At 41.1% G+C, this 25,367-nt stretch overlaps 1 protein-coding gene across 2 annotated transcripts in view; it reads right to left on the bottom strand.

Moving 5' to 3' along the window:
• Positions 1 to 11,008: 11,008 nt before the first annotated feature.
• kermit (PDZ domain-containing protein GIPC-like protein kermit) overlaps positions 11,009 to 25,367 on the bottom strand; it is a 51,739-nt gene continuing 37,380 nt past the window's right edge. Inside the window, exons 3-6 of one of the 2 annotated variants that reach the window (XM_075671424.1) lie at positions 25,181 to 25,334; positions 20,924 to 21,042; positions 14,933 to 15,014; positions 11,009 to 13,422 (exon numbers count right to left, since the gene is read on the bottom strand). In XM_075671424.1, coding sequence (XP_075527539.1) covers positions 13,235 to 13,422; positions 14,933 to 15,014; positions 20,924 to 21,042; positions 25,181 to 25,334 — 543 coding nt within the window. In that variant the 3' untranslated portion in view covers positions 11,009 to 13,234. The remainder of the gene's footprint in view (positions 13,423 to 14,932; positions 15,015 to 20,923; positions 21,043 to 25,180; positions 25,335 to 25,367) is intronic. The other variant, XM_075671425.1, reaches the window with a different exon arrangement.

The following is a 25,367-nucleotide window of genomic DNA, read 5'->3' as shown; positions in this document are numbered from 1 at the left end:
AACCACTTTCTGATTATGAGGCACACCATAGTGGAGGACTCCAGAAATTTCGACCACCTGGGGACCTTTAACGTGCACCTAAATCTAAGTACACTGGTGTTTTCGCATTTTGCCCCCATCGAAATGCGGCCGCCGTGGCCGGTATTCGATCCCGCGACCTCGTGCTCAGCAGCCTAACACCATAGCCACTGAGCAATCTAGTAATGTTAGTATCAAACTAAACATGAGCTTTGGGCACGAAGTTCATCACGCTAGTGCTTTTAGTGCTCATCTTAAAAACCAATTGCGCCACTCTGAAAATAATATACTCTAAGCTTATTGCATCATAATACACCCGTAGTTTTTTTATTTGGGTAACTCTCTTATGCACAAACCGATCATTGCCGCTAGCAAGGCAACAACAGAGGCATTGAATATTCCAGAGATGATGAAAAAATTTATTTTTCCCTCTTTAAAGGGAAGGGGGCAATGGAATAGAGGGTGGAGGGAGGAACTACTTGAAGTAGGCCTCCTGTATCCTCTCAGCCCACTCCAGGACAGCTTTGCCAATTTGCACTGGTTTTTTGCACTACATTGACAATTCCACCATGAAATTGCATGTAAATGCTGTCAACTTGTGTCAGTTTGAGACTGGTTCATTTACCTTGCCAGCTCAACTGTGTTTGCAATTACTGAACAGTTCTGATAGCCAAGATTGAGGAGGAAGCTAATTATATTAACAGCGGAGGTGTTCTAAGTCGAGCCTTCGTCGTCCACTGTCACACAGGGGGACAGGTTCAGGAGCTCACCGCCAGAGGGTGCTGACAAGGGTAGGAGCGGTAGTAGAATGTAGAACAAATGTAGAATGTGGAACAAACTGGAAGGAGAAGCAGCAATAAATTACATCCGAAAAATAACAGCCGAATCTTTCCAAGGCAATGACCAGGTTGTATTTGAAGAAAAAAAGAGCATGAAAGAGACCCAGGTGGAAAAGGAGCTGGTGCTGACAAATTTCAACTGGAAGAAAGCTGAACAGAAAATTCCTAAGCACACAACTACAGGGCTAGACGAAGTTCCCGTTAGGCGGATTAATGAATTAGGACTAAAAAGTAAGGAAGCTCTGGTGAAAGCAGTGGAAAAAAACTTTAAAAGATAGAAGAGTAGCAGACAGTTAACGACAACATAGAATTAATTTAATTTATAAAGGTAAGGGGGAGAAAGATAGAATTCACTCCTATAGACTGTTGACCATTATATCGCTAATATACATGTCAGTAATGCAGGCAATCAAATTAAAGCTGCAAGCATGGGCAGAGAATAATAGCATTTTGGTAGAACTACAGAATGGCATCAGAATAGGTAGGCATTTGGATGACAACTTATTTGTTCTTACTCAGTATATTGAAATATCAAGAGTAGAAAGCAGACCGTTATATGTGGCCTTTTTATACAAGACAGGAGCCTATGACCAACATAGACCGCAACATTTTGTGGGATATTCTGGAAGGGGAAGGCTTAAGCGACGATTGTCTACAGCTTTTGAGAGATATTTACCTAGAAAATACCGTTTGCGTTCAATGGGAAGGGATGAGGAGCGAGGAGAAAGTTCATATCAACAAGGGACTGAGGCAGGGGTGCCCTTTATCCCCGCTGCTGTTTATTATGTACATGGCGAGGATGGAGAGGGCGCTAGAAGGAAGTAATATCGGTTTTAATCTCTCATACAAACAGGCGGGAACAGTAGTAGAGCAGCAGCTTCCAGGTTTATTTTATGCAGATGAAAATGTGTTGCTAGCTAACAAGCAAAGTGATTTGCAACATTTGGCTAATATCTATGGACAGGAAGGTGAGAATTTAGGTTTGAAATTTAGTGTTAGAAAATCAGGTGTTATGAAAACAGTGAATAGACAGTGGAGATACAGGGCCACAAAATAGCTAGGATAAAATAATATATCTTGGTATATGGATAAACAAAAGCAATGGATATATGGAAACACAGGAAAAAACCATAACAGTAAAGGGGAAGAGAAATGCAGCCATAATGAAGCACAGAGCGCTATGGGGATACAATAGGTACGAAGTCCTCCGAGGTATGTGGAAAGGTGTAATGGTTCCAGGACTTACTTTTGGAAATGCGGTTGTTTGCTATAAATCAGGGGTACAATCAGGACTTGACAGGAACCAAAGGTCAGTGGGTCGCCTTGCATTGGGCGCTCACGGGAAGACTACAAATGAAGCTGTGCAGGGTGATATGGGCTGGACAAGTTTTGAAGTGAGGGAAGCTCACAGTAAAATTGATTATGAAGAATTACTGAGGAATGTGGAAGAAAGTAAATGGGCTGGTAGAGTGTTGAGCTGTTTGTACAGAAAAAACATTGATTCACAGTGGAGGAAAAGAACTAGGAAGCTTAGTAGCAAGTATGTGGCCTGTACGTTGAGCAACACAGCAACAAAAAATGTCAAGCGGAAATTCAGAGAAGCTGAAATGATCTCATGGGTGGCGGCAATGGAAAAGAAACCTGCCATGACTGACTACTTAAGAGGAAAAAACGAAATCAAGAAATAAACAATTTATGATAACTCGAAGGGAACCTCATTACTTTTCAAAGCGAGATCAGGATGCCTTAGAACACACACCTATAAAGCGACATACAAGGAAGAAGAAGCATGTGCTTGCTGCCATAAAGCTAAGGAAACTATGGAGCATGTTCTATTAGAATGTGAAGATATCTGCCCAGCGGTCGATTTAGGCACCAATAGACTCCTTAAAGCCCTTGGGTTCAATTAGAGCAAGGAGGAAAGTAAACACGTCCTTAATAGAGATTAGTAAGGGGTGATTGGAAGATTGGTGGAAGAAAAGTAGGGAAACAACAAAAAATGGGGACATACAAAAACAAAGTTCACAATAGGGGTCAGAAAATTTGGTTATGGGAATTCGTTGTGCGATTTATTTTTTATATTTTTTTACCTAGGTAGGACTTTAGGCAGTATAATAGCAAAAACTTGGTTGCACAACCCACTGCCCTGTTCCAGAGGGGACGCTCATAACATCCATCCATCCATCCATCCGGTAAAGTCCCTTGATAATTTGAAAGTACCGCCACTCTTTGAACTCTGCTGCTGCCATGCAATGTCCTCGCCTCCTCCTTGTCCCTTGTGCATCCCCCCAACTGGAAGCGGTCTTGCGCCCGTTTTTTTGCAGGACCATTGGTCTCCCTGCCGTTGCCCTTGGAAATGCGCGGATCTTGTGTTTTTCTTTTTCATATGCGCCAATTTTCTCCTCAGCTCGGCTGGCTTGGGGCTTTAGCTTGGCACTTTAGCTTAGCGTAGCGGACGTTGTACGCTATGTTTCCTGCTCTCTATGCTAGCGCTATGCCGTGCTGTTGCGCATATAACTGCAGCAAGAAGCCTGAAGATGGTTATGTAATATTTGTGATACCACAAGGAAAGTGTGACAGCTTGTGCAGGAAGCAGTGACTGCATAAGATTGGCCGAAAGAACTTTGTTTCGACAAAGAACAATGTTGTTTGCGAGAAGAGGTGTCTTTCTTATTGCTCGTATCAAAGCATCCCCTAATGCTGCATTTTTAAAATTCTTTCAGCCTGCTCACCAGTGTTTTTGTTGCAGAAATTTGTACATTGCATAAAAAAATGGGGTTGTCCTCAGTATGCTTAATATTCTGGTGGGACTCCATCACCTCGCATGTCGCCAAGTGTTGTTATTCACTCGGAAATGCAGCACTATAGGATGTTTACCACTGTGAAGAATTCTGAGCGCTGATACAGCCTCTCGATCGCACTTTTCGTTATTGTTAGGATACGTTGCCTGTTTTACTGAAAATCGAAATAGCCGCTTGTAGAGGAGCTATTTTCAGGTTACGTCAATGTGTGCGTCAGTCATACAATGAATGCAGGCCCCGAAAAAATTAGCGATGAAAGGCCAACGTGGGAGCAGCCCGCCTTGGCTGAAGAGATCGAGCTTCCGGACCTCATTACAATAAAAGTTTTCACACACACACATACCTGTGGCATTGCAGGTGATGAGCACTAGCTAGTACACATTGCCTTTTTTATTTTTTTAAGTTTTAAGGCGAAAGCCTTTAGATCTTCTGTCTCAAGGTCGTGTTGTGAACAGAAAGTATCGCGCAACCCAGGAAGGCCAGACACGACCCAAAGCATATCCAGCCGTGTATAAGAGATTAATGATTAGCCAAGTAAATCAACGATTCATTAGTGATTGAATTAAGGTGGGTTAGGGGAGGATTAAGGTGCATGAACAAGGATTAAGGTGTATTAAGGAGGATTAAGGCGGATGAAGAAAGAATAAGGTGGATTAGGGTCTATAAAGGAGGATTAAAGCGCATGAACAATGATTAAGGCATATTAAAGAGAATTACGGTGAACATCTTGAAGGGGCAGCGCGAAAAGACGATGACAGAAGGCAGGAACCTGCTTGAGAGCGGCAGGTTTTCGAGAGGATGCTGTCCGCATGACAGTACAGAAGCTTCTTAAGCGTGTAAAGTTAGGAGCACCCACAAGAATGAACAATCCAGAGCCTGTCGACAAGAAGAAAAAACTGGTTGTAATTCCATATGTCCACAAACTATCACACAGTCTCAGGAATGTAGCAGGCTGATTTGATATAAAGGTTGTTTTTTCTGCCCCTAACAAGTTGATCAAAATTTGTGGTAAGATCGATAGGAAATTGGACCAGGCTGCCTCCACTCATGCTGGGAAAGGCTGTACTGTTAAGCATACTTCCCCATTTGTGCACTGTAGAATGGGAGTTGTTTATGAGCTTCCTTTTTCCTGCGGTCACGTATACATCGGTCAAACAGGTCGTTGCCTCAATATCAGATTGTCTGAACATAGGCGCTATCTAACGGGTAATGCCTACTCGCATGTCGAGCGGCATTGCTCTGAGCATGGGTGCACTCCAATATATAAAAACACCACAATACTTTCCGCACATAAAAATCAGACTATGAGGGAGATTATTGATACCTTCTATATCAGGAAAAAAGGGTCGCATTGTACAAGCATGTCATCGTTAAATTTGCATGATAGTGAATTTGAATTTTTAAGCCGCATAGCGTAGCATTAGACTAAATGGGTTTGCGTGTTTTTTTGTTTTTTTGTCTGTGCTCTGATAATGACGCCATAGATGGGAGAGCACGTGGCTATGGGTTGTGTACATACGTGTGTGTATGCTTTCGAATAAAGTTAGTTGTGAGTTCAGCGCTGTCCTGTGTGTTGCTGCCTTCTGTCATAGTCTTTTCGCGCTGCCCCTTCAAGATGTTCAACCAGTACCTACTCGCCCAAATGTCGATCCTTCTACAGAATTACGGTGGATCAAGAAGGAATAAGACCGATAAGGGTGGATTAAGGAGGATTAAGGTAGAATAGGGTAGATGAAGGTTGATGGAGGTGGATTACAGTAGGCTTTACAAGGCTTTCGCATTCGCGTCTCTTAGGCAATACCTAAGGACACCTTGGATTGTTGGAACTTTCTTTGAACTGCACTTCCACGCACGCATGAGTGGGCGACGATTATTATTTAGTTTTCTCACAGATACCCGCAATGTGCAGAGGGTATTCACATGAACATGTACGCTTGCTGTTGATATCGATGTCTAGGTGGAGGCCAGGGATCTTCGCTTTAATAGCGAATGTTTTAAAACCACCTTTCGGCGGTTTTGTTCTGTGGGTAAACTTTTTCCATTGATTTAACACAAGCCGAAATCATTGCATAAATGCACTTTGATTACGAAGGTTGAGCAATTAATCATGATTGTGGTCATGATGTAGCAATGCAAGAAATATTCTGCAGGCAATAATGTTTAGCACTGCAACATATTTCATCCTAATCTACCTTCATCCACCTTACACCTTAATTCTCCTTAACACACCTTATTCTTTCTTAATACACCGTAATCCATCTTAATACAATCACTAATAAATAATAAGCTCTGCTAATCAGTAATCATCTTTTATACACAGCTGGACAGGCTTTGGTTTGCTTCCAGCCTTCCTTGGGTCACGTAATATTTTCTATACATCACAACGCCACCTTGAAATGGAGATCTAAGGCTTTCGCTTAATAAGCCACGTGCAGAGAGATGTGCCACAAGCAATACTAGTTCAGACGCACAAAGTAAGGCATCTCATCATGACAGAAAAATTGTCTGCAGTATCAAACTCACTTCAAAGCTCCTTTTACATCAGTATGCCCCACTCATACGGCTTTAGGAAAAACCAACCTCCTCATAAACATTGCCTTCAGCATGATCGATGCGGTTATCAGCATTTCTCAATTTTCAACACAACTGGGCCGTGAAACTGGCCCAAAATAATGCGCCTCCATAGGATACCACGATCCATCCACGGGAGCCCAGGAGAAAAGGCAAGGAGAATCGAGGAGGAAAGCGCCGCAGGGAGGTGTCACTGCTTTCAAATTATCAAGGGCCTTTGAGGAGCAGGGCCCCGCCAGGATGGGAGTGGACCAATCAAAGGGCATGCCAGGAGGGGAGGATATGGACCAATTGGAGCGCGCGCCAGGGGAGGGAGCAGGAGATGGGTATAGGAGAAAGTGCTTTGCTGATGCGTACTATTTCACCCTGTGGACTCCGCTTGGCGCGAGTGGCAGCGGGAGCTCACACGAGAGTGGCAATGCCAACGTCATGCAAATCCCGAGCTTCGAGAGTGAGAAGCGCGAGCCAAGCGCCGGTGGAGGCAAGCCAACCCCTACTTTCAAGTGAAGGCAACCCAAGCCAAGCGCCTGTGGGAAGCAATATATCGGGCAAACTGGGCGTTGCCTCAATGATTGGCTCGGCGAACACCACAACAATGTAAAAAATGGCACCAGTGGGTTCTTGGCGATTCATTGTAGCAGTCATGGCTGCAAACCTATCAAGGACAATTGCACGATTGTGTCTCGTGGCAAGACGCAGCTCATCTGTGAAAGAACTGAAGCAGAGATGATTGCAAAATTGGGTGATAAATGTGTTAGTTTCCCTTCACTGGCTCTCACAGAAAGAGAACCAAGTTTCTTGGAGGCGGCATTACATGACTCATAACTATGTCACATGAATGTGCAATTCGTTTTCTTCATTTAAGCACATGCGTAATCTATACTGCTTCACATATACAAACCGATTCAGTGGCACAATAAACTTAGTTGAAAGTTAGCGCTTGGTGTGTGTTCTTCTCTTACGTCCGTGTCGTTTTTGTTGCGCAATAATACTTGAACTGAAGAGTGTGTGCAATCCGGAACCAAAGCTCAAATCTAGCAAAATGACGACGAGACAAAGGAATTTCATGAAAATTGCACAATACAAGAGTTCAAACTTTAGAAAACGACCACCATCTTCGCTGTTTTGACAGCTTTCACTGCATAGAACTGGCTTTACTTTTGAACCTGAAATGTCACACACTGGATAGTTTTAACTATAGATGGCCACTGCTGACGGTAGGTCATGAAATACTGCCATTTTGATGCACACATGTGTTGTGTTGGCAGCGGCAGGCAAGCGGGGGGCCCCGACCGGGCGAACGCGCGGCTGCCGCTGCCGACACAACATCTTTTGGCGACGAGGATGGGATTCCCGCAGCGGTTCCGACCGAAGCCCCGGGAAACCAGCGAGCTTCGTAAGTGAAGCGTCCTTTACGTGTCAGCACGGCCTGCAAACGCCGCCGACGCACTTGGCGTCGCGAGGCTTCCGAGCCTAGGCCTACTCGCCCCCTTGTTCTTCCGTGCCCCATTCCTGCTGCGAGCTCCGGCTTGTTTTCTGCACTGTCTCCTGCGCGCTACCGGGCATGGCGTCTTTTACGGCGAACCTTCCCGTTTTTCTTGAAGTGCCCGGTAGCCGCGCGTTCGCCCGGTCGGGGCCCCCCGCTTGCCTGCCGCTGCCGACACAACATCTTTTGGCGACGAAAGAAAAAAAGAACTGAATATAGTGCTGACATGAAGGGCAATGCTCTGGTAAATTGGGACAGCATGTACGTGCACACATGCTGTGGAACTGGAACATGTGCATGTCCCTCTCAACATAAAGCGCTGTAAGCAGGCTTCTTTTGCAGCTGATAGCTAGCCTGTTAAGCATAGTGAGCTTTCAGCAGTGCCTGTACACAATTTTGGTAGGCTGAGATGGTCTGAGATGTGAACTGGAAGTTGTGAACTGGAAGTTGGACTTTGACCAGATGAAGTTTTTGCATACAAAATTGTCGACCATGCTTTACAGTATATGAGGTCGGTAACTTCGCAAGGGTCGGAGCTTGGGCATGGTATTATGGCATAGTCCACTGCACAGGGCAGAAGATGCAGGACAAGCAGGCAGAAGCCATATCACAGAGTGTTTACTTGTTAAAGCTATTTAGTCTGCCAGTTCATTCTGCGTTTTCTTGCATTGTTATAGTTCAGTTTGTTATGTAACAAGGTTGAACCAATTTGGTTTAATGTCTCTAAAACATGTGGCTCAGCTTCCACCTTATATGTCCATTAGATGAGAGCACACCTGCGCCAGTATATTATAGTGATGCTTTATTCAATGCTAATGCGCTTCAGTGATATTGGCATTCATTTGTTCCCAAGTAAAACTCTTGCTTGGGCTAGTTGGTTCATGCTTGAATTAGTAAAGGCAAGGTGCAGAAGACCAGGAATCTTTGACCAGGACGTTTGTGTTCTTCTTGAGTCCTGGTCTTCTGTGCCTTGCCTTTACTAATTCAAGCATTCGTGTGTAAGTGGCCGCATTTGATGCTCCACCTAGGAAGAAGCATCGCTTGACCACTCATGAACACAAGAAGCACTGAAAGGTATTATCATTGGGAAAAGGCATTGTTACAGTGTCGCTGCCCTGGATCACGATTCTTTATCGGCTCTATTGGCAGTGAAGAGCCTTTGTCCGAGGTGGTGTACAGGTCGGCCCACTTCTAGAGTGAACAGATGAGTCTAGAGCATGTGGTATTTTCCCCTCTGACGTGTGTACAATCGCCTAAATTATTACCAGATTATGTGAAATTAGTAGCACTGGCACTTATCTACACCCCTGTGTTGTGACTGGAATTGGGTCAGCCCACACTTGCAGCTACAGTGCCAGCAAAGCAAAAGCTGTACATGAGAGTGTTCTCTTTAACAGTAGAACAACCTGTACAGTTCTAATGCAGTCAAATTGGCAGAACTTTATAAATCTGCAAAATAACTTCTTGGGAAAGTTGGTGCTTATGCTTGCTGTACACTGCTTTGGCGTGCGGTTTAGTAAGTGAAAAAAAAAAAAGAACAGGAGAGAGATGGTGAAGTGCCACCGTCTCTCCTCTGTCCTTTCTCTAACGTACTAAACCACGCACCAAAACAGGAATGACAAAGCTGCTTAACAATCATGCTTCATGTAGGTTGTTTTGGCAGAGCTTGGCACTGCACAGCTCTGCCAGCCTGCCTACAGCTCTTTCGCTACCTCTTCTAAAAGTTAACCTCTCACTTGAAAAGCAAGAAATCTCAGACCACTGTCTGTATTGTTCTAGCAATACAGAAAGCGATTTAGATCAAGGAGCCAAAAATTGTAGAAAGTGAGGCACCTAAAATTTAGTATGAAATACCAGTGCAAGGGAAAAGCAGAAATACACAATGGCCAACTGCTGGAGTAATCTGAATATTTGTTACATTCAAAAAGACACTAAAGAGAAGTACTAAATCAGAGATAATCTCTCAAAAACGTATTTTTGTCAATTCTGCAGTAAGGGGTTAATTAATGGAGGAGAAAATGAAGGCCAAACTCATTTTTTTTGGCTAAACCCCAGAAAGTACATCAGTGTGGTGTCCCAAGTTTCAAATTTTACTCATATTTGGGTTGCTGTGGAACACGAAATGTTCTTGCAACTTGCCAAGTTCAGTCTTTAGGCACAGTGTAGTCCCTCTTTACAAATGAAAAGTTAACCAGGCCAGAGCAGATGGCCTCAAAGTCTATGACATCATTGTGAGCTGGTGCGAGAACTTTGAGAGGGTGTCGCCATTCGTATTTCATTCTTCTATCTTTCCTGGTTTGCCAAGCGGATGCTCATGGCAAGTGTGGCTTTCTTGGTATTGTAGAGCAGCAGTCCACCAAGACCGATCAGATTATTTCTCCTCTTTAGTGTCCCTTTAAATGAAGGTAACGCTCTTACGACTGTTTGTTGTAAAACTTATTTATACCTCAAATATAAGTAAACTGATGAAAATTTAAACTTTTTCTAATGTGTCATGCCAAATCTACAACCCTGTACTAATACATCCATAGTAGATATGAAAATAGTGACAAACATCGAAACATGTACATTGTTGGCGAAATGCATTTAATGCAAAAGTTTAGCATATGTCCTATTCAGAGAGTAACTTGGCAGGTTAGTCTTTAGTGTAATGAGTCGTATTTGCAAGTGCTTGTGAGAAAATTCCGTCATCACTGGAACTTATTTTTTAATTAAAGTTCAAATTATTTTATTAATCGCATGAAGATAAGTACATTGGGTATGGAATAAAGGCGGGGCCCTATAACTTTCATAGGAGTTATATGCTGTTGTATAATAATGAACATAATGAATATTCAAATTGGTTCAGCACATTCGCAATGAGATTATTTCTTTATGTGCAAGGAAAAATATAAATTGATATTGGCCATGAACACACCCAACTCATATACATTAGCCATTCTCTCTTTAGCATGAATTATTCTAAATAGAGGTTAACCCCAACATAGAGTGTGGTTTACTTTGGGCCAAAGCTGGTCATTCTGGTGGTTATTCTTTCTATTTTTATGGCTCATGGACAATTACCACTTGAGAACCACCATATTCTTTTATTTATTGGCAAATGATGAACAAAATTATCTTGCTTGAACACTAGCTGAAAAAATTGCTGATTGCTTTTTATCATTTTGATATTAGCCTGAAAATCATTGTATCTGTCAGGGATCATTCAGTCCACACTGCAAGATCACAAAGAGCTCAGCCAGCCAAGTATTAAAATGAAGGTGGTAGAAGCTGATTCAATCAACACAGGAGAGTTGAAAAATAAAATGGTTTATTCAGAGACAAGGTCACAGTATAAATGGCTACCGTCTTCATTCCTTGTCTAGCACATTTAGAGAAAGAACCATGTCTGACTAGTGGATGTCTGCAAGAACAATCGCAAGACAAGTATCAGTGCGAGAAATGGTCTACTAGACTGCTATCGATAGGTTTGAGACCACTCAAAAGTATTCAGTTCAGTGGAAATTTGACATTCTTGCTCATTACTATGTTCTATTCGGAACCACCTAGCCTGAATAACTACTTCCTTTGCCAAACTTGTGTGTAGTTTGACACCATCCTCTGTTTTGAATTAAGCACAGTTTTCTGTTCATACAGTGAATGCAAGCTTTCTGCTTTTCAGTTACATGCATGATTGTTTCTACCATGTTTTTCCTCATTTGTAGAGGCCAGCTCTCAGGCATAATTGGCGTGCTTGCAAAGGATGTTTTTTTTTCTTTTTTGCCAATATTGTGATAGTATCCTCATTGAAATAAATTGATTAATTTGAATGCTGAAAATAGCTGCCTTGCACAACACCCTGTGCAATTTGTATACTTTGACAGAACATTTAATTTGGCATCTCTTTTCTTGAATGCCAGTGACCTTTGCAAGTTATCAAATATGACAGCAGACCCCTGTGAAATGTACACAGGGATCTATCTTACGTTGCATAGTATGACAGTGCCAAAGCACAGTACAGTGAGTCAGGTGTGTGTGGAACAGATATTTGTAATGGCTTAAGCAAAAGATAAAAAGAGCTTTGCATGTATCTAACAAAGTTAAGGCACTCTAAAGTAAAAGACATGAGCACATAGTGTTGAAGTGCTGATAAAAAATTTGGTAGGAATACATTAATTTTCGTGTTCATTGTTCCTGTTGGTCAATATATTGGTGCCATGCAAAAATATGCAATAGTGCACATGTTGCAGGTTGTTGGATTAGGATGGGTCGTAGCATGTGCATGCATTTAGGCTGAATGCCTTGCACGTAGATTTAGAAGCGTCGCTGTGCCTCGAGACAGCACCCTCGCTCCATTCACTTGATTTATTCAAGCTACTTCCAGGCACAACTGCAACACTTCAGTAGATAGGGGAGCAAGCAAAGGAAAATTTAATGTACAAAGTCGTGTTGCAAAAAGCACTACAAAAAGACAACAAATAAGTGTAAAGATTTCAAAAGTGCCGTTGGAATGTCACTTCAGTAGGAGTTTCAGTATGCTGGACTGGAAGCACCTGGAGTGTGCTCATAAAATTTAGTGTTTGTCCAGATGCGAGTGAAAGGCATTTTGTGCACACACAATTCTAGAGTGTCAAAGCAGGTAAACTGCCGGAAAATATAGGCTGTATATTGTTAATAGATGTATAAGGCAGAGCTGTTTCAGATAACTGTGTGATTGCATAACCTGTCATGTTGGTTTTCTTAGTAATACTCAGTCAAGTGAACATGCTAAGTAGATGAACAAGGTCTTCCTTTCAGTTTGTTATGTCTAGAAGCTCAGTAAGTCCTCAAGACTGCAAATCTTCCTTCAAAATTGCACTGGGAAGTGTTTGTACATGTTCACTTATATGTATATATTTAAAAAAATAATGTCTCAAACCTTCAAAAACCAAGTCCTCGGCACTCTAGTGTAAGAACTGTCATTGGATGTCAATTCCAGAGCTTCTAATCACACAAGTGCTCTGAAAAGCTCATACTATATTAGCGACACCATGCAGCACCAATTAATCTGCACAACCACAATGCTTGGAATGTCATGATTGGGAAGTGAAAGGAACTTTATGCCTACAGAAGAACCTGAAAATAAAAATCACAGCGGTGGCTAGCACTGGACCAGTGTATCATAACAAACCAGCCGGGGAATAAAGAGAAGCCACTACGCAGCTCTGCATGGAAATCAGGCTACACAGACCCATAGTGTCTGCTAAAGAAGACATTTGCATCCCATAAACCCTCAAAGGAGGAAGGGAGGGCTTCCGTTTGACTGCCGATGCATTGTGCAGACATTTTCCACGGTGACTTCACAGACTGATGCAGAAAGCAGCTGACCAGTTCACTCCAGCAGCAGTCATAATTGGTTAACTCACTCGTGCACTGAACTGGGACCTGCTGTTTGAATAACCTCAACAGGTTCCCGAGAAGTGACATACATTCCACCCCCTTCCCTCAAAAGAAAAAAAAAAAAAAAAGAAAACAATGAAGACTGTTCACAAGATCACTGCTCAGAGGTCAGTACGGGCAGTGTGGTCCTTGGGTGGCAGTCGGCCAGCCCGTGCATCTCCGATTGCACCCCAGATGTCAAAGAGGAAGTCTTCAGTGAAACCGAACGCATCCAGGTCAGAATCGGCCACCGCAGTCACAAATTCATGTGGGTTGGGCCTCTCGCAACCAAGTTCCCAGATTTGAGTAGCTGTACGGAGAAGTTTGCAGTTTAAACATAAGTGTTTGAAACAGGCTCTAAGAAAAGTCTTTGGAACCCTAGAAAACCTGAATTCCTTTATGGTCACAGCACACAGCCAGCCTGTAATTGAATACAAGTCTGCTCATAGAGGGACCTATTCTTATTCTAGCAACTGTTCTACCAGCGCTTTTTTTTTTCTCAAGTTTCATAAGGATGCATTTTTAGCCCATACTGCATTGCAGAACATTTGGCATCTTTGCTTGTTCAGTTCAATGAGGAAAAATGGAAAACCAGTGTCATATGCAAACCTTACCATCGGAAAAGAAAGGTGCTACAGAGACATAAGCTGGCTTTTACCTATTGGCAACAAGAATTCTGGATAACCTGAGTAAACAACAATGCCAGGTGTTTTACCAAATGATGAAGACCAAATAATGCAATATTATTGCAAAATAAGTTAGAAAATACTATTATGAGCACTAAATCTATTTTTGAGGTTTTTAGAATGAAAAAAAATATCCAATGTACAAGTCTATGTTACAACCATTGCTACCTAGCTGCATGGAAGTTTAGCTTGTGCTATCCGCAAACTATGGTACAGTGTGTACTATAACAAAAAATTATTGTACCTCTAGTCATAGAGCATGATGCAGCACAATAATAGATTACAGTCAAACTTCGACATAACAAGCGTGGATATATTTTATTATTGGGTATAGCTGAGTAAATTAAAATTTGGATGGTGACGCTTTATTTTAATGTGTACTCTACTGCTATAACAAAACCAACTGTAACTGAGATAAGATCAGTTACACCAAAGTGAATATTTGTTCGCTCAAAAGCTCAAAATGTGTATTCTCTTAGAAAGGGTATAGGCAGCAAGAGCAGCTTGAAGCAGCACATTGTGGATGCACGTGTGCATTTAAAAGCCAATGGCATCACTTGGCTGGCTCACAGATTGCAAGCCAACATGCCAATCCCATGTATCACACACCTGCACATTATATAGTGCAAAGAATGTGATTTAGCATTGTTCATGCGAGTGGGTTTCAACAGTACAAGCCTACGCAGAGGCGCAAACAAGCTGAAATGCATATACATACTACAAAAACACACCATTTCATTTCGATGTTTGCTAATGTTAATGACACCAGTGTGGTTCAAGTTTGGAAATGGTGTTTCAGTGCTGCAACACATTTACCAACCACTTATGCACCAGTGACATGCCATATCACCACGACAAAAATAATGCATTGATGTGCTCCCATTTAATTATGCTGGTGATACCCATCAACATGTAACTAGTTGAAACACTGCACACACATGCTCTTTAACCTCCTAACTGTCTGCCCTGTACTTCACCAAAAGTAGTCATGAACAAGCTTGCCTAAGACAAAACATTTGAGAACAAGATGACTACTCCGAGTTTTTAGTTTGTTGAAATTTAATGACTGAGGTAGATACTGTAGAATGTGTAATGTGCTTTTGACAGCATCTGGAAACAAAAAAATTTCATTACCCAGTTCGGAGTCGTTGATACCCATGTAAGACTCAAGAAGAGCATTAATCTTGTCCACTGCTGCCTGGATCACATTGTCAGGCTGTGCATAAAAAAACAAAGTACACAATGAAGCCCTTAATGCAGATTTGCTGCCAGTGGCTCCAATTAAAACTTGCCTAGGCTGCAATTATGTGCAACACAACAAAAAAATGCAAGTACTGAAATCTTCAACAATTGTTTTTCATTATTAGTGTTCAACACTATTGTCTTATTAATTACACGACTTCACTGAAAACAATCTGTGTGATTTATTCCTTGTTATTATATTATGTTTTTTATGTTTCTTCTTTTCCCTAGTGAATCGTGAACTAAATAATTCTTTTTTCATCTCAGTTGTACTTGTGGTTGTAGGTTGTAAACAAATACGGTTTATAGATGTCTTGTATTCTATGTATTTTCTATGTACTGCCCCTCTTACTCAATGCCTCACTTTGAGGCCTGTAAGGTATTTTTAAATAAATAAATAAATAAATATTTTATTAGTAGTTAACAAGCATACCTGCCAGCATTAAAATTAGTAACAATCTTGTGGACATAACACCAGGGAAGGGGGGGGGGGGGAGTGGGATGCATTTTTTGAAGTTTGCCCTGAACAATCACCGTTTATGGAACACATATACAAAGACATTATTAACAATTATTTATCTTTAAATGAAGCACACAAGCAGCAGCAAACTGAAAACAGAAGAGACTGACAAGCAAAACACATTTTTTTTTTATATGTCAGTTGGTTGCTGTCGATTTCATGTCCTTCAGGAACTTGTCTCAGTACAGCTGCTCAAAATAGGTAACCCCTCTCGTATATGGCGTTTTGCGCCACCACAAGATAATGCACACGCAACCAGATATTTTTTACTGTTTCTTTTTTTCTTGCAATCTTATGCCACCGCATCTCTCGATTCCATGAAAACATTTTCACAAACAATTTTTTATGAAAATTTGCGCAACATTAGAGTTGTAGAACTAGCCCAAATTCATAAAGACTATGGAAAATTTGGGAGAGTTGGTAGGTAAGAACACGAATCAGATATGAAGGACGATTTCATTGGTATTATTCCACTTTCTTACAGACAAGTGCATTGCTTGCACTGCCGCCATAACCTTGCGCTTCTAAAGGATTCGGTGTCAGTGATAATTATTTATATTGGGTTTAGATATTTTTTTATCTCAGGCTTGAGAAAACTTATTAGCGGGTGCATGCAGCAACATTTGCGTACAACACTCAAGCCATATAAAGGAGCAAGGTAATTTCTCTACAGAGGTTCAAGTGATCCCGTCTACAATGAAGCATATAAGTTGTTCCACATTTAAATTGTGAAGACAAAGAAATCAATGAAAACTTGCATGAACACAGCTAAATTGCTAGCAGACACAATCGTTATTTCTTCTTTTTTTAATGAAACCATTACTTTACAAATTCACATTTCCTCAGTTTTTTGCATGATTGTTATATGCTTCAATTATATACTTACTAGTGTATAATTACTGTATTTCTTTATTCTGTGTATGCTTCTATACAAAAATAGCACATAATGTGTGAATTACCTACCTACCTACTCTGGTATAGCTACCTACTTACTCTGGTATAGTTACTGTCATCATTGCTGTAATTACCCATACTAAGTATTTCTTTTTTTACAAAACAGTTGTACTATCCCGTATTTTCCCCTGCCTCATGCAATGCCTTCGGGCCTTTAAGGCCCGAAGGCATTGAAAGGAATAAATGAAATAAGGAAATAAGTACAATAAGGCTTAAAACAAAAACAATGTTCACTGCATCAACCTGACGACTTATTTGCACAAAAGAGCTCACGATAAAATGGTTGCATTGACACAAAAAGGTCGGACAGTCTTGCGTAGCAGGTTCATGCACTCACACACACATATTTATGTGCAGGTATGTTCAACAATAAGGGGTAGGCATGAGTTGCAAATGGAAAGTTGCAGTCATGCCTAGTAAGGATTAATTTCAGCCTTCTTTTAGACAGGTTAGCGTGACAGTGGTGACACTAGTGGCTGTAAATAAATGTGTTGATCCAGAATAAAATATTTACTTCAGTCATATGGCTATCCATATATTCATAGATGCAACATTTGTTTTTAGGAAATTGTGCATAAATACTTTGGCCAGTACAGCTCATGTTCGTTATAATTTGCAGTATTCAACTAATGTCTAGCGTAAGCATTTTCCAAAGTGTGTCTCATCTCCCATGGCTTTGCTAGACACAGAACAGAGTCATAAGGGGCCTCTGAATGTGTAAAAACCAAAGCAAAAAGGGATGTTGCCCTTTGGTTGATTCGTAACTCGAACAACATTTGCTGACAAATAATGTTGGACTGCCACTTGAGTGTCCACGTAATTAAATTTAAAAGCTTTTGGTCACACAAAAGGCAGGAAGGAAGCTGTAGGTTCAGGGCAATGTTTCATTTTGGTGGATCATAAGATGTAATAGTTTAGGCACTGCCTTACATGTCTTATTCATGTCATTATTTGCTTCAGTACCATCTTCCAAGCTCTGCTATATTTCACAGGCATTTTCTTTTTTTCTTTGTCTTCTTTTTTTTTTTTTTTTTTTTGTGCTGAGCATTTCTGTTCTGCACATTTTAGTGGAGTTTATCCGTGCAGCATACAACACTAGGGTTGCCAATTTGCTTATGGGCATTTGTTGTCATACATGTGCTACTTGCACAAGACAGTTGAATGAACAGCAGTGTAATAATGCCCTTTGGCTGAGGTGCTCCTATGTGAATACATGTAACAGGAGAGTTGGTTTCTCTCGGCAACCACCGCACCAAAATTGAAGAGGTTTGTTGCATTTAAAAGAAGAACTTAAAATCTAGTCACTGTTGGTTTCAAATTTTTTATTTACATCGTCAATTTTTTATTAAAAAGTGGCAAAAATCAACAATTTTCAGAAAACGAAACTATCAATTCTACAACTCTGTAACTCAGCAATGAAAAATTCTAGCATAATTCTGTGAATTGCATCTAATAGTTCATCTAAAGCGGACAAAATTTATATGTTACACCTGAACCTAAAAAAAGATTCAGCAATATGGAAATACAGGTTCTACAGTTCACCCTTCCTAACTTCATCAGAACTGCTCCTTCCAAGTTTTGGGGTTATCTTAGTAAAAAAAGTGAATCAGTTGACCGTATTATGCATGAGGGCAATGCTGTCGTCGCTAAACAAGATATCGCTGTTCACTTAATAATAATAATATTTGGGGTTTTACGTGCCAAAACCACTTTCTGATTATGAGGCACGCCGTAGTGGAGGACTCCGGAAATTTTGACCACCTGGGGTTCTTTAACGTGCACCTAAATCTAAGCACACGGGTGTTTTCGCATTTCGCCCCCATCGAAATGCGGCCGCCGTGGCCGGGATTCGATCCCGCGACCTCGTGCTCAGCAGCCCAACACCATAGCCACTGAGCAACCACGGCGGGTCGCTGTTCACTTCAATGCTTATTTTAGCAGTGTCTTTTCGAACTCGCCCGTTTCCCCTTGTGTGACTGGCGTAGCACACAACGATGATTTTAGTTTTATTTCTTTGTCTGGCGTCTTTTCTATGCTTCTGAATATTAAAACAAAATCATCTCCTGAGCCTGATAACCTATCAAACATGTTTCTTCACAGGTATGCTGAAATGCTATCTTGCTTTCTCGTAATTATCTTTCGTGCATGCCTTTCATCAGCGGTGCTTCCTAATGACTGGCTTTCTGCTCGTATTGTTCCGATACTAAAAACAGGCGATCCATCACTAGTGGGAAACTACTCTCCCATTTCACTAACCTCATCTTGTTGCAAACTTTTAGAACATATTATTGCTTCTGAAATCAATAAATTTCTCGATGATAGAGCCATTCTATCTCCTATGCAGCATGGTTTTCGAAAGGGCTTCTCCACTGTAACCCAATTAACCACTGTAATTCACAGTCTCGCTAGCACTACTGACAAATCAGGGCAAACTGACATCATATTTTTGGACTTCAGGAAAGCATTTGATCTTGTATCGCACGCAAAGCTAATAGAAAAACTTGAACATCTCAATATTCCTTCACATCTCGTAAATTGGATTCGCGCTTATCTTTCTAACAGTACGCAATTCGTAGTAGTTGATAACTGCTCTTCCAGCACCCTTCCTGTCACTTCTGGTGTGTCCCAGGGTAGTGTTCTTGGACCATTATTATTTAACATATATATTAATGACATTGTAGACACTGTTACTCAACCCGTACAACTCAAGCTATTTTCTGATGACTGTCTCCTCTTTAATGAGATCACTTGCCAACAAGATCAAGTTATTCTAAACTCTAACCTTCAAGACATACTAGCTTGGTGTGCGCGCTGGGATATGCAGCTTGACATTGATAAAACAGTATTTATGAAGATCACTAGAAAAATTAATTGTCTTTTACCTATAGCCTAGCATCCAAACCTCTTACGAAGGTGAATGAATATAAGTACCTCGGTGTTACAATAGCCAGTAACCTTAGCTGGAACTCGCACATCTCCCATCTTTGCGACTCAGCTTTTAAGAAGCTTTGCTACCTCAAGCATAAATTAAAACACGCTCCTTCTGAAACGTGTCTTATCGCCTACACCTCTCTTGTCCGTCCTAAACTCGAGTATGCAGCTATTGTATGGGATCCCTATACTAAAGCTAACATAGATTCGCTAGAAATAACACAACGTAAAGCAGTAAGGTTCATCTTCTCTAAATATTGCTCAAGTGATTCCCCAAGTCAGTTAATGGCTGAACACAATACTCAGTCTTTGCAACTAAGAAGAAAAATTCACAGGCTTAAATTTCTCTTCTTACTGAGTAACAATAAACTATATCTTTCTCCCGAACCTTTCGTAACACCCCTTACTGCCCGCCGAACAAGACATCACCACGCTGCCTCATTAATGCCTTATAATGGTAGAACAAACGTCTTTATGTATTCCTTTTTCCCTTGCACAGTAATGGAATGGAACTGCTTACCTTATAACAAACTTCTCAGCACTGACTCAATAGCGTCTGTTACTATCTAATATTAGTGCTTGTTCTTACGAAATCTCGTTTCAATTTGTATCATTGTGCAATATTTATTGATTTATGCATTGTAGTAATTCTGAATTATGCACCCCTCTTTTTTTCTATTACATTTCCAGTGCTTTGAAATTGTGCTTGTGAAACAGCATTTCAATTTGTATCTGCCACTCTCTATGCATTATTTAGGTGCTTTACTCATTATGCAATTGTACTTTCTATTACATTTTTTCCGGAGCTTTTTTTTTTTTTACTCCTTCATAAATCTATTGTGTTTTCTTTTTTTGTATGTACCTTTCCGCTCCTGCCTGGGGGGCCTCTTAAGGCCTGCAGTATTCCTAAATAAATAAATAAATAAAACCCTTGTACACAAACGTAACAAATTGAAGTATGATATAAATTGACAGACAGAAGTTGTCTGCTTTGAGTGATCTAATGGATGCCGTTTACAGAACCACGATATTTGTTCTTCATGCCGAGCTATTAATTTATAAACTCCGTGCGTCTATTCTTTTCAAACTTGCAAATTCTTTAAAATTTTTAAACAAAATTCAGGCCCTAAATCGAAATTCCACTTCGAAGAGTTACTAGAATTTAACTTTCTCTCTCAAATGCAACAAATTTCATTAAAATCGGTCCAGGGGTTATTTCAAAAAAGCATTTTTACGTATTGCACATATTTGAATAGGGCGTGTCAGAGTTGGGCCCAAGCTAACGCTTCCTCATAAGGATATTCCAAGAAATCAACCAGAAATAGTGAGCCATATACTACCGTCCTAAATAAACAGTGTGTAACCTTCAATGCTGCAGCTTCCTATCAAACAAGGTGTGAATTCACACACCAAAACAGTCATGACACAGTGCTACCCAATTAGCCAAAATGTCTTTGGAGTCAGAGTGGGAAACTCACAGCTTTCTCCACAGTGGCAGGACCCTTGGAACGCAACCGCAGGGTCTCCTTGCCAGACCCAAGGGCCCCTTTGTTTTTCGCCTGACCAGCCGTTGCTCCACTCCGAGGTCCTATGTGGGCTGTGTACATCACAAACAATAAAGTAGGCCTCAATTATTACAAGATCTGACATGTTGAATTGGTATGCACACAAGTGAACAACTGCCGTTCCATAAGACAACAAATGTAAAGCATATCACGCCTGAAATCTTTAGTAGTATTTCAATTCAGCATGCTTCCCATCACTTTGAATACAAGTCTTGTCCTGCTTCATTCCTGTTGAGAATAGGGTTTCATACTACCTTTATTAGAGGTAAATCTGTTGCTGCAATTGCTGAGCCTTCACAGGTATCATGGGGGTACATGAATTTGTTCAAGATGTTCAATACAGTACACCTTCTTTTATTGTCCTTTGTGGTTCAGATGTGCTGCTCATAACATTTCATACAGGTGTTTTAACTATGGTAAAAATTTAATTCCCACATATAAGTACCATACATGAATTAAATCTTCAACGATGCACATCACTTAATCTAGGTGATGTAACACTCACCATGCACACATATTTTTAGAAGACTATTCTAGATAACTGCTCTTGCTTGTAATGTCCGAAAAAATATTGAATGGTAATAATTAGCGCTTAAGTGATGCGAATAATTGCCATACAACCATTTTGCAATGAAAGATAAGTGTGAACATTGACATAAGAATCCACAAGGCTGCCTGAAACTAGGAGGACAAAGTTTAGACACTTCCTATCATTCTCGTAGTACTAGTTGAAGTACTGAAGAAGCCCACATAGGCACTAGTGCCAGATTTCCCTCTAGGTTATGTATTTAGAAACTATGTTGTAGTGCTTCTCCTTGTGTCCTATTGCACCAGTATTCACTTTGACAAGCAGCACCAACAAGCCCAGCAGGAAGGTCTTCCAAGGAAACATTTTGGTTAATTCCCCAGCTTCGCCTCACCCAATAGCTTCCCAACTACTTGATTAAAGCAAAGAAACAAATACAGCACTGTCAACCTCAGCTGTGGTTACTTTAGCAAAGAAAAACCCTTAGCCATGACTAATGAGGGCCTGACTTCAGACTTCCTCATTCAGTGGATGCAAAAAGAACCCCTTGTGCATTGAAGTGTTTAAATTATCTCTTCATTGTGAATGCCAAGCTGTGCACACAAATGCATTTTTTACATTAGCATTCTCAACTGAATCTTACTCCTTGAGTTCCCCTTCATGTGTTTCTTTTCATCATAATTATCAATCCTTAGAATGTAATAACACAAAACTTAGGTACATATTTGAAACTGCACAAATTTATTTATTTAATTCATTGTTTCAATGGTCATGAATGAATAATAGAACCATGTACACTTCTCTATTTTTTGTATTCTAGCCAAACGGCAAGAAAAAAAATCTTTATTGATGTCAAATTCATTTTGCAGCTTGCCTGCTCCCATTTGAGCTGAATTTCTAGTTAGTCGTCCCCTATAATTCTCTTGTCACAATGATGAAGCAAAGAAAAGCATGCAAAGATTTCCTCTCTAAACACACACTGCCACTATCAAATCTTGGCAAATCATTTCATTACAGGGCAGAACAGGTTCATCATCATCATCATCATCAGCCTGGTTACGCCCACAGCAGGGCAAAGGCCTCTTCCATGCTTCTCCAACAACCCCGGTCATGTACTAATTGTGGCCATGTCGTCCCTGCAAACTTCTTAATCTCATCCGCCCACCTAACTTTCTGCCACCCCCTGCTACGCTTCCCTTCCCTTGGAATCCAGTCCGTAACTTTTAATGACCATCGGTTATCTTCCCTCCTCATTACATGTCCTGCCCATGCCCATTTCTTTTTCTTGATTTCAACTAAGATGTCATTAACTCGCATTTGTTCCCTCACCCAATCTGCTCTTTTCTTATCCCTTAACGTTACACCTATCATTCTTCTTTCTATAGCTCGTTGCGTCGTCCTCAATTTGAGTAGAACCCTTTTCTTAAGCCTCCAGGTTTCTACCCCGTAGGTGAGTACTGGTAAGACACAGCTGTTATACACTTTTCTCTAGAGGGATAATGGCAACCTGCTGTTCATGATCTGAGAATGCCTGCCAAACGCACCCCAGCCCATTCTTATTCTTCTGATTATTTCCGTCTCATGATCCGGATCCGCCGTCACTATCTGCCCTAAGTAGATGTATTCCCTTACCACTTCCAATGCCTCGCTACCTATTGTAAATTGCTGTTCTCTTCCGAGACTGTTGAACATTACTTTAGTTCTCTGCAGATTAATTTTTAGACCCACTCTTCTGCTTTGACTCTCCAGGTCAGTGAGCATGCATTGCAATTGGTCCCCTGAGTTACTAAGCAAGGCAATATCATCAGCGAATCACAAGTTACTAAGGTATTCACCATTAACTTTTATCCCCAATTCTTCCCAATCCAGGTCTCTGAATACCTCCTGTAAACACACTGCGAATAGCATTGGAGAGATCGTATCTCCCTGCCTGACACCTTTCTTTATTGGGATTTTATCGCTTTCTTTATGGAGGACTATGGTGGCTGTGGAGCCGCTATAGGTATCTTTCAGTATTTTTACATACGGCTCTCCTACACCCTGGTTCCGTAATGCCTCCATGACTGCTGAGGTTTCGACAGAATCAAATGCTTTCTCGTAATCAATGAAAGCTATATATAAGGGTTGGTTATATTCCGCACATTTCTCTATCACCTGATTGATAGTGTGAATATGGTCTATTGTTGAGTATCCTTTATGGAATCCTGCCTGGTCCTTTGGTAGACAGAAGTCTAAGGTGTTCCTGATTCTATTTGCGATTATCTTAGTAAATACTTTGTAAGCAACTGACAGTAAGCTGATCGGTCTATAACTTTTCAAGTCTTTGGCGTCCCCTTTCTTATGGATTAGGATTATGTTAGCATTCTTCCAAGATTCCGATACGGTCGAGGACATGAGACATTGCGTATACAGGGTGGCCAGTTTTTCTAGAACAATCTGTCCACCATCCTTCAACAAATCTGCTGTTACCTGATCCTCCCCAGCTGCCTTCCCCCTTTGCATATTTCCCAAGGCTTTCTTTACTTCTTCCGGCGTTACCTTTGGGATTTTCGAATTCCTCTAGACTATTTTCTCTTCCATTATCGTCGTGGGTGCTACTGGTACTGTATAAATCTCTGTAGAACTCCTCAGCCACTTGAATTATCTCATCCATATTAGTAATGATATTGCCGGCTTTGTCTCTTAACGCATACATCTGATTTTTGCCAATTCCTAGTTTCTTCTTCACTGCTTTCAGGCTACCTTCATTCCTGAGAGCACGTTCAATTCTATCCATATTATACTTCCTTATGTCAGCTGTCTTACGCTTGTTGATTAACTTCGAAAGTTCTGCCAGTTCTATTCCAGCTGTAGGGTTAGAGGCTTTCATACATTGGCGTTTCTTGATCAGATCTTTCGTCTCCTGCGATAGTTTACTGGTATCCTGCCTAACGGAGTTGCCACCGACTTCCATTGCACACTCCTCAATGATGCCCACAAGATTGTCGTTCATTGCTTCAACACTAAGGTCCTCTTCCTCAGTTAAAGCCGAATACCTGTTCTGTAGCTTGATCTGGAATTCCTCTATTTTCCATCTTACCGCTAACTCATATATCGGCTTCTTATGTACCAGTTTCTTCCGTTCCCTCCTCAGGTCTAGGCTAATTCGAGTTCTTACCATCCCGTGGTCAGTGCAGCGCACCTTGCCGAGCACGTCCACATCTTGTATGATGAGAACAGGTTAATAAAATATAAAGTGGCAACGAAAAGCTGAGTCCCAGAAGAAGAAGGTGACTGCATTACTATACCTGGTTGACAAGTCCACAGCCTTTGGTTTAGCTTTAGCAATGTGCATGCTCACTGGTGCCCACTCCCAAATTTTTAACAATGCAAAGATGCAAGAAAGCTTGAACACTTTACTGCCTAAGCATGCAGCCTGCAAGAATGCGCCACATTCCGCAATTGAGTGAGCGATAAGCACAGCTATGATCTCTTAAGCTGTCAAGTATTTAAGCTTTCCCGCAGTTTTCAATTTTTGAAAGCTTTTCTAAGCATTCTGACATTGCCTTACACAGACGCAGAAGATTGCGCAATGTGGCAGTAGGATATGCATTATGCAATAATCTGTTAGAAATAAAAGTCATGAGAAACTAGCAGGCCACAACCTTGCAGCAACTCACAAAAACCAGCCTTGAGAGGTTCAACGAGGCGAAGTGTGAATGTGGAGCCCTTCTTTATCTCCTTGAGCGCTTTTGCTACCTCATAATGGCGGCAGTTGACCATGCTTCTGTCATCGATGCGCTCTATGTGGTCACCAACCTGCCAAGTGAAAAAGATGGCACTGTCAATTGC

Source organism: Dermacentor variabilis, chromosome 10 (genome assembly GCF_050947875.1).
Source record: "Dermacentor variabilis isolate Ectoservices chromosome 10, ASM5094787v1, whole genome shotgun sequence".
In the NCBI taxonomy this organism is placed as follows: Eukaryota; Metazoa; Arthropoda; class Arachnida; order Ixodida; family Ixodidae; genus Dermacentor; species Dermacentor variabilis.
Note: the sequence above shows the minus strand (reverse complement) of the source record. Positions and strands in the feature narration are given on the sequence as shown.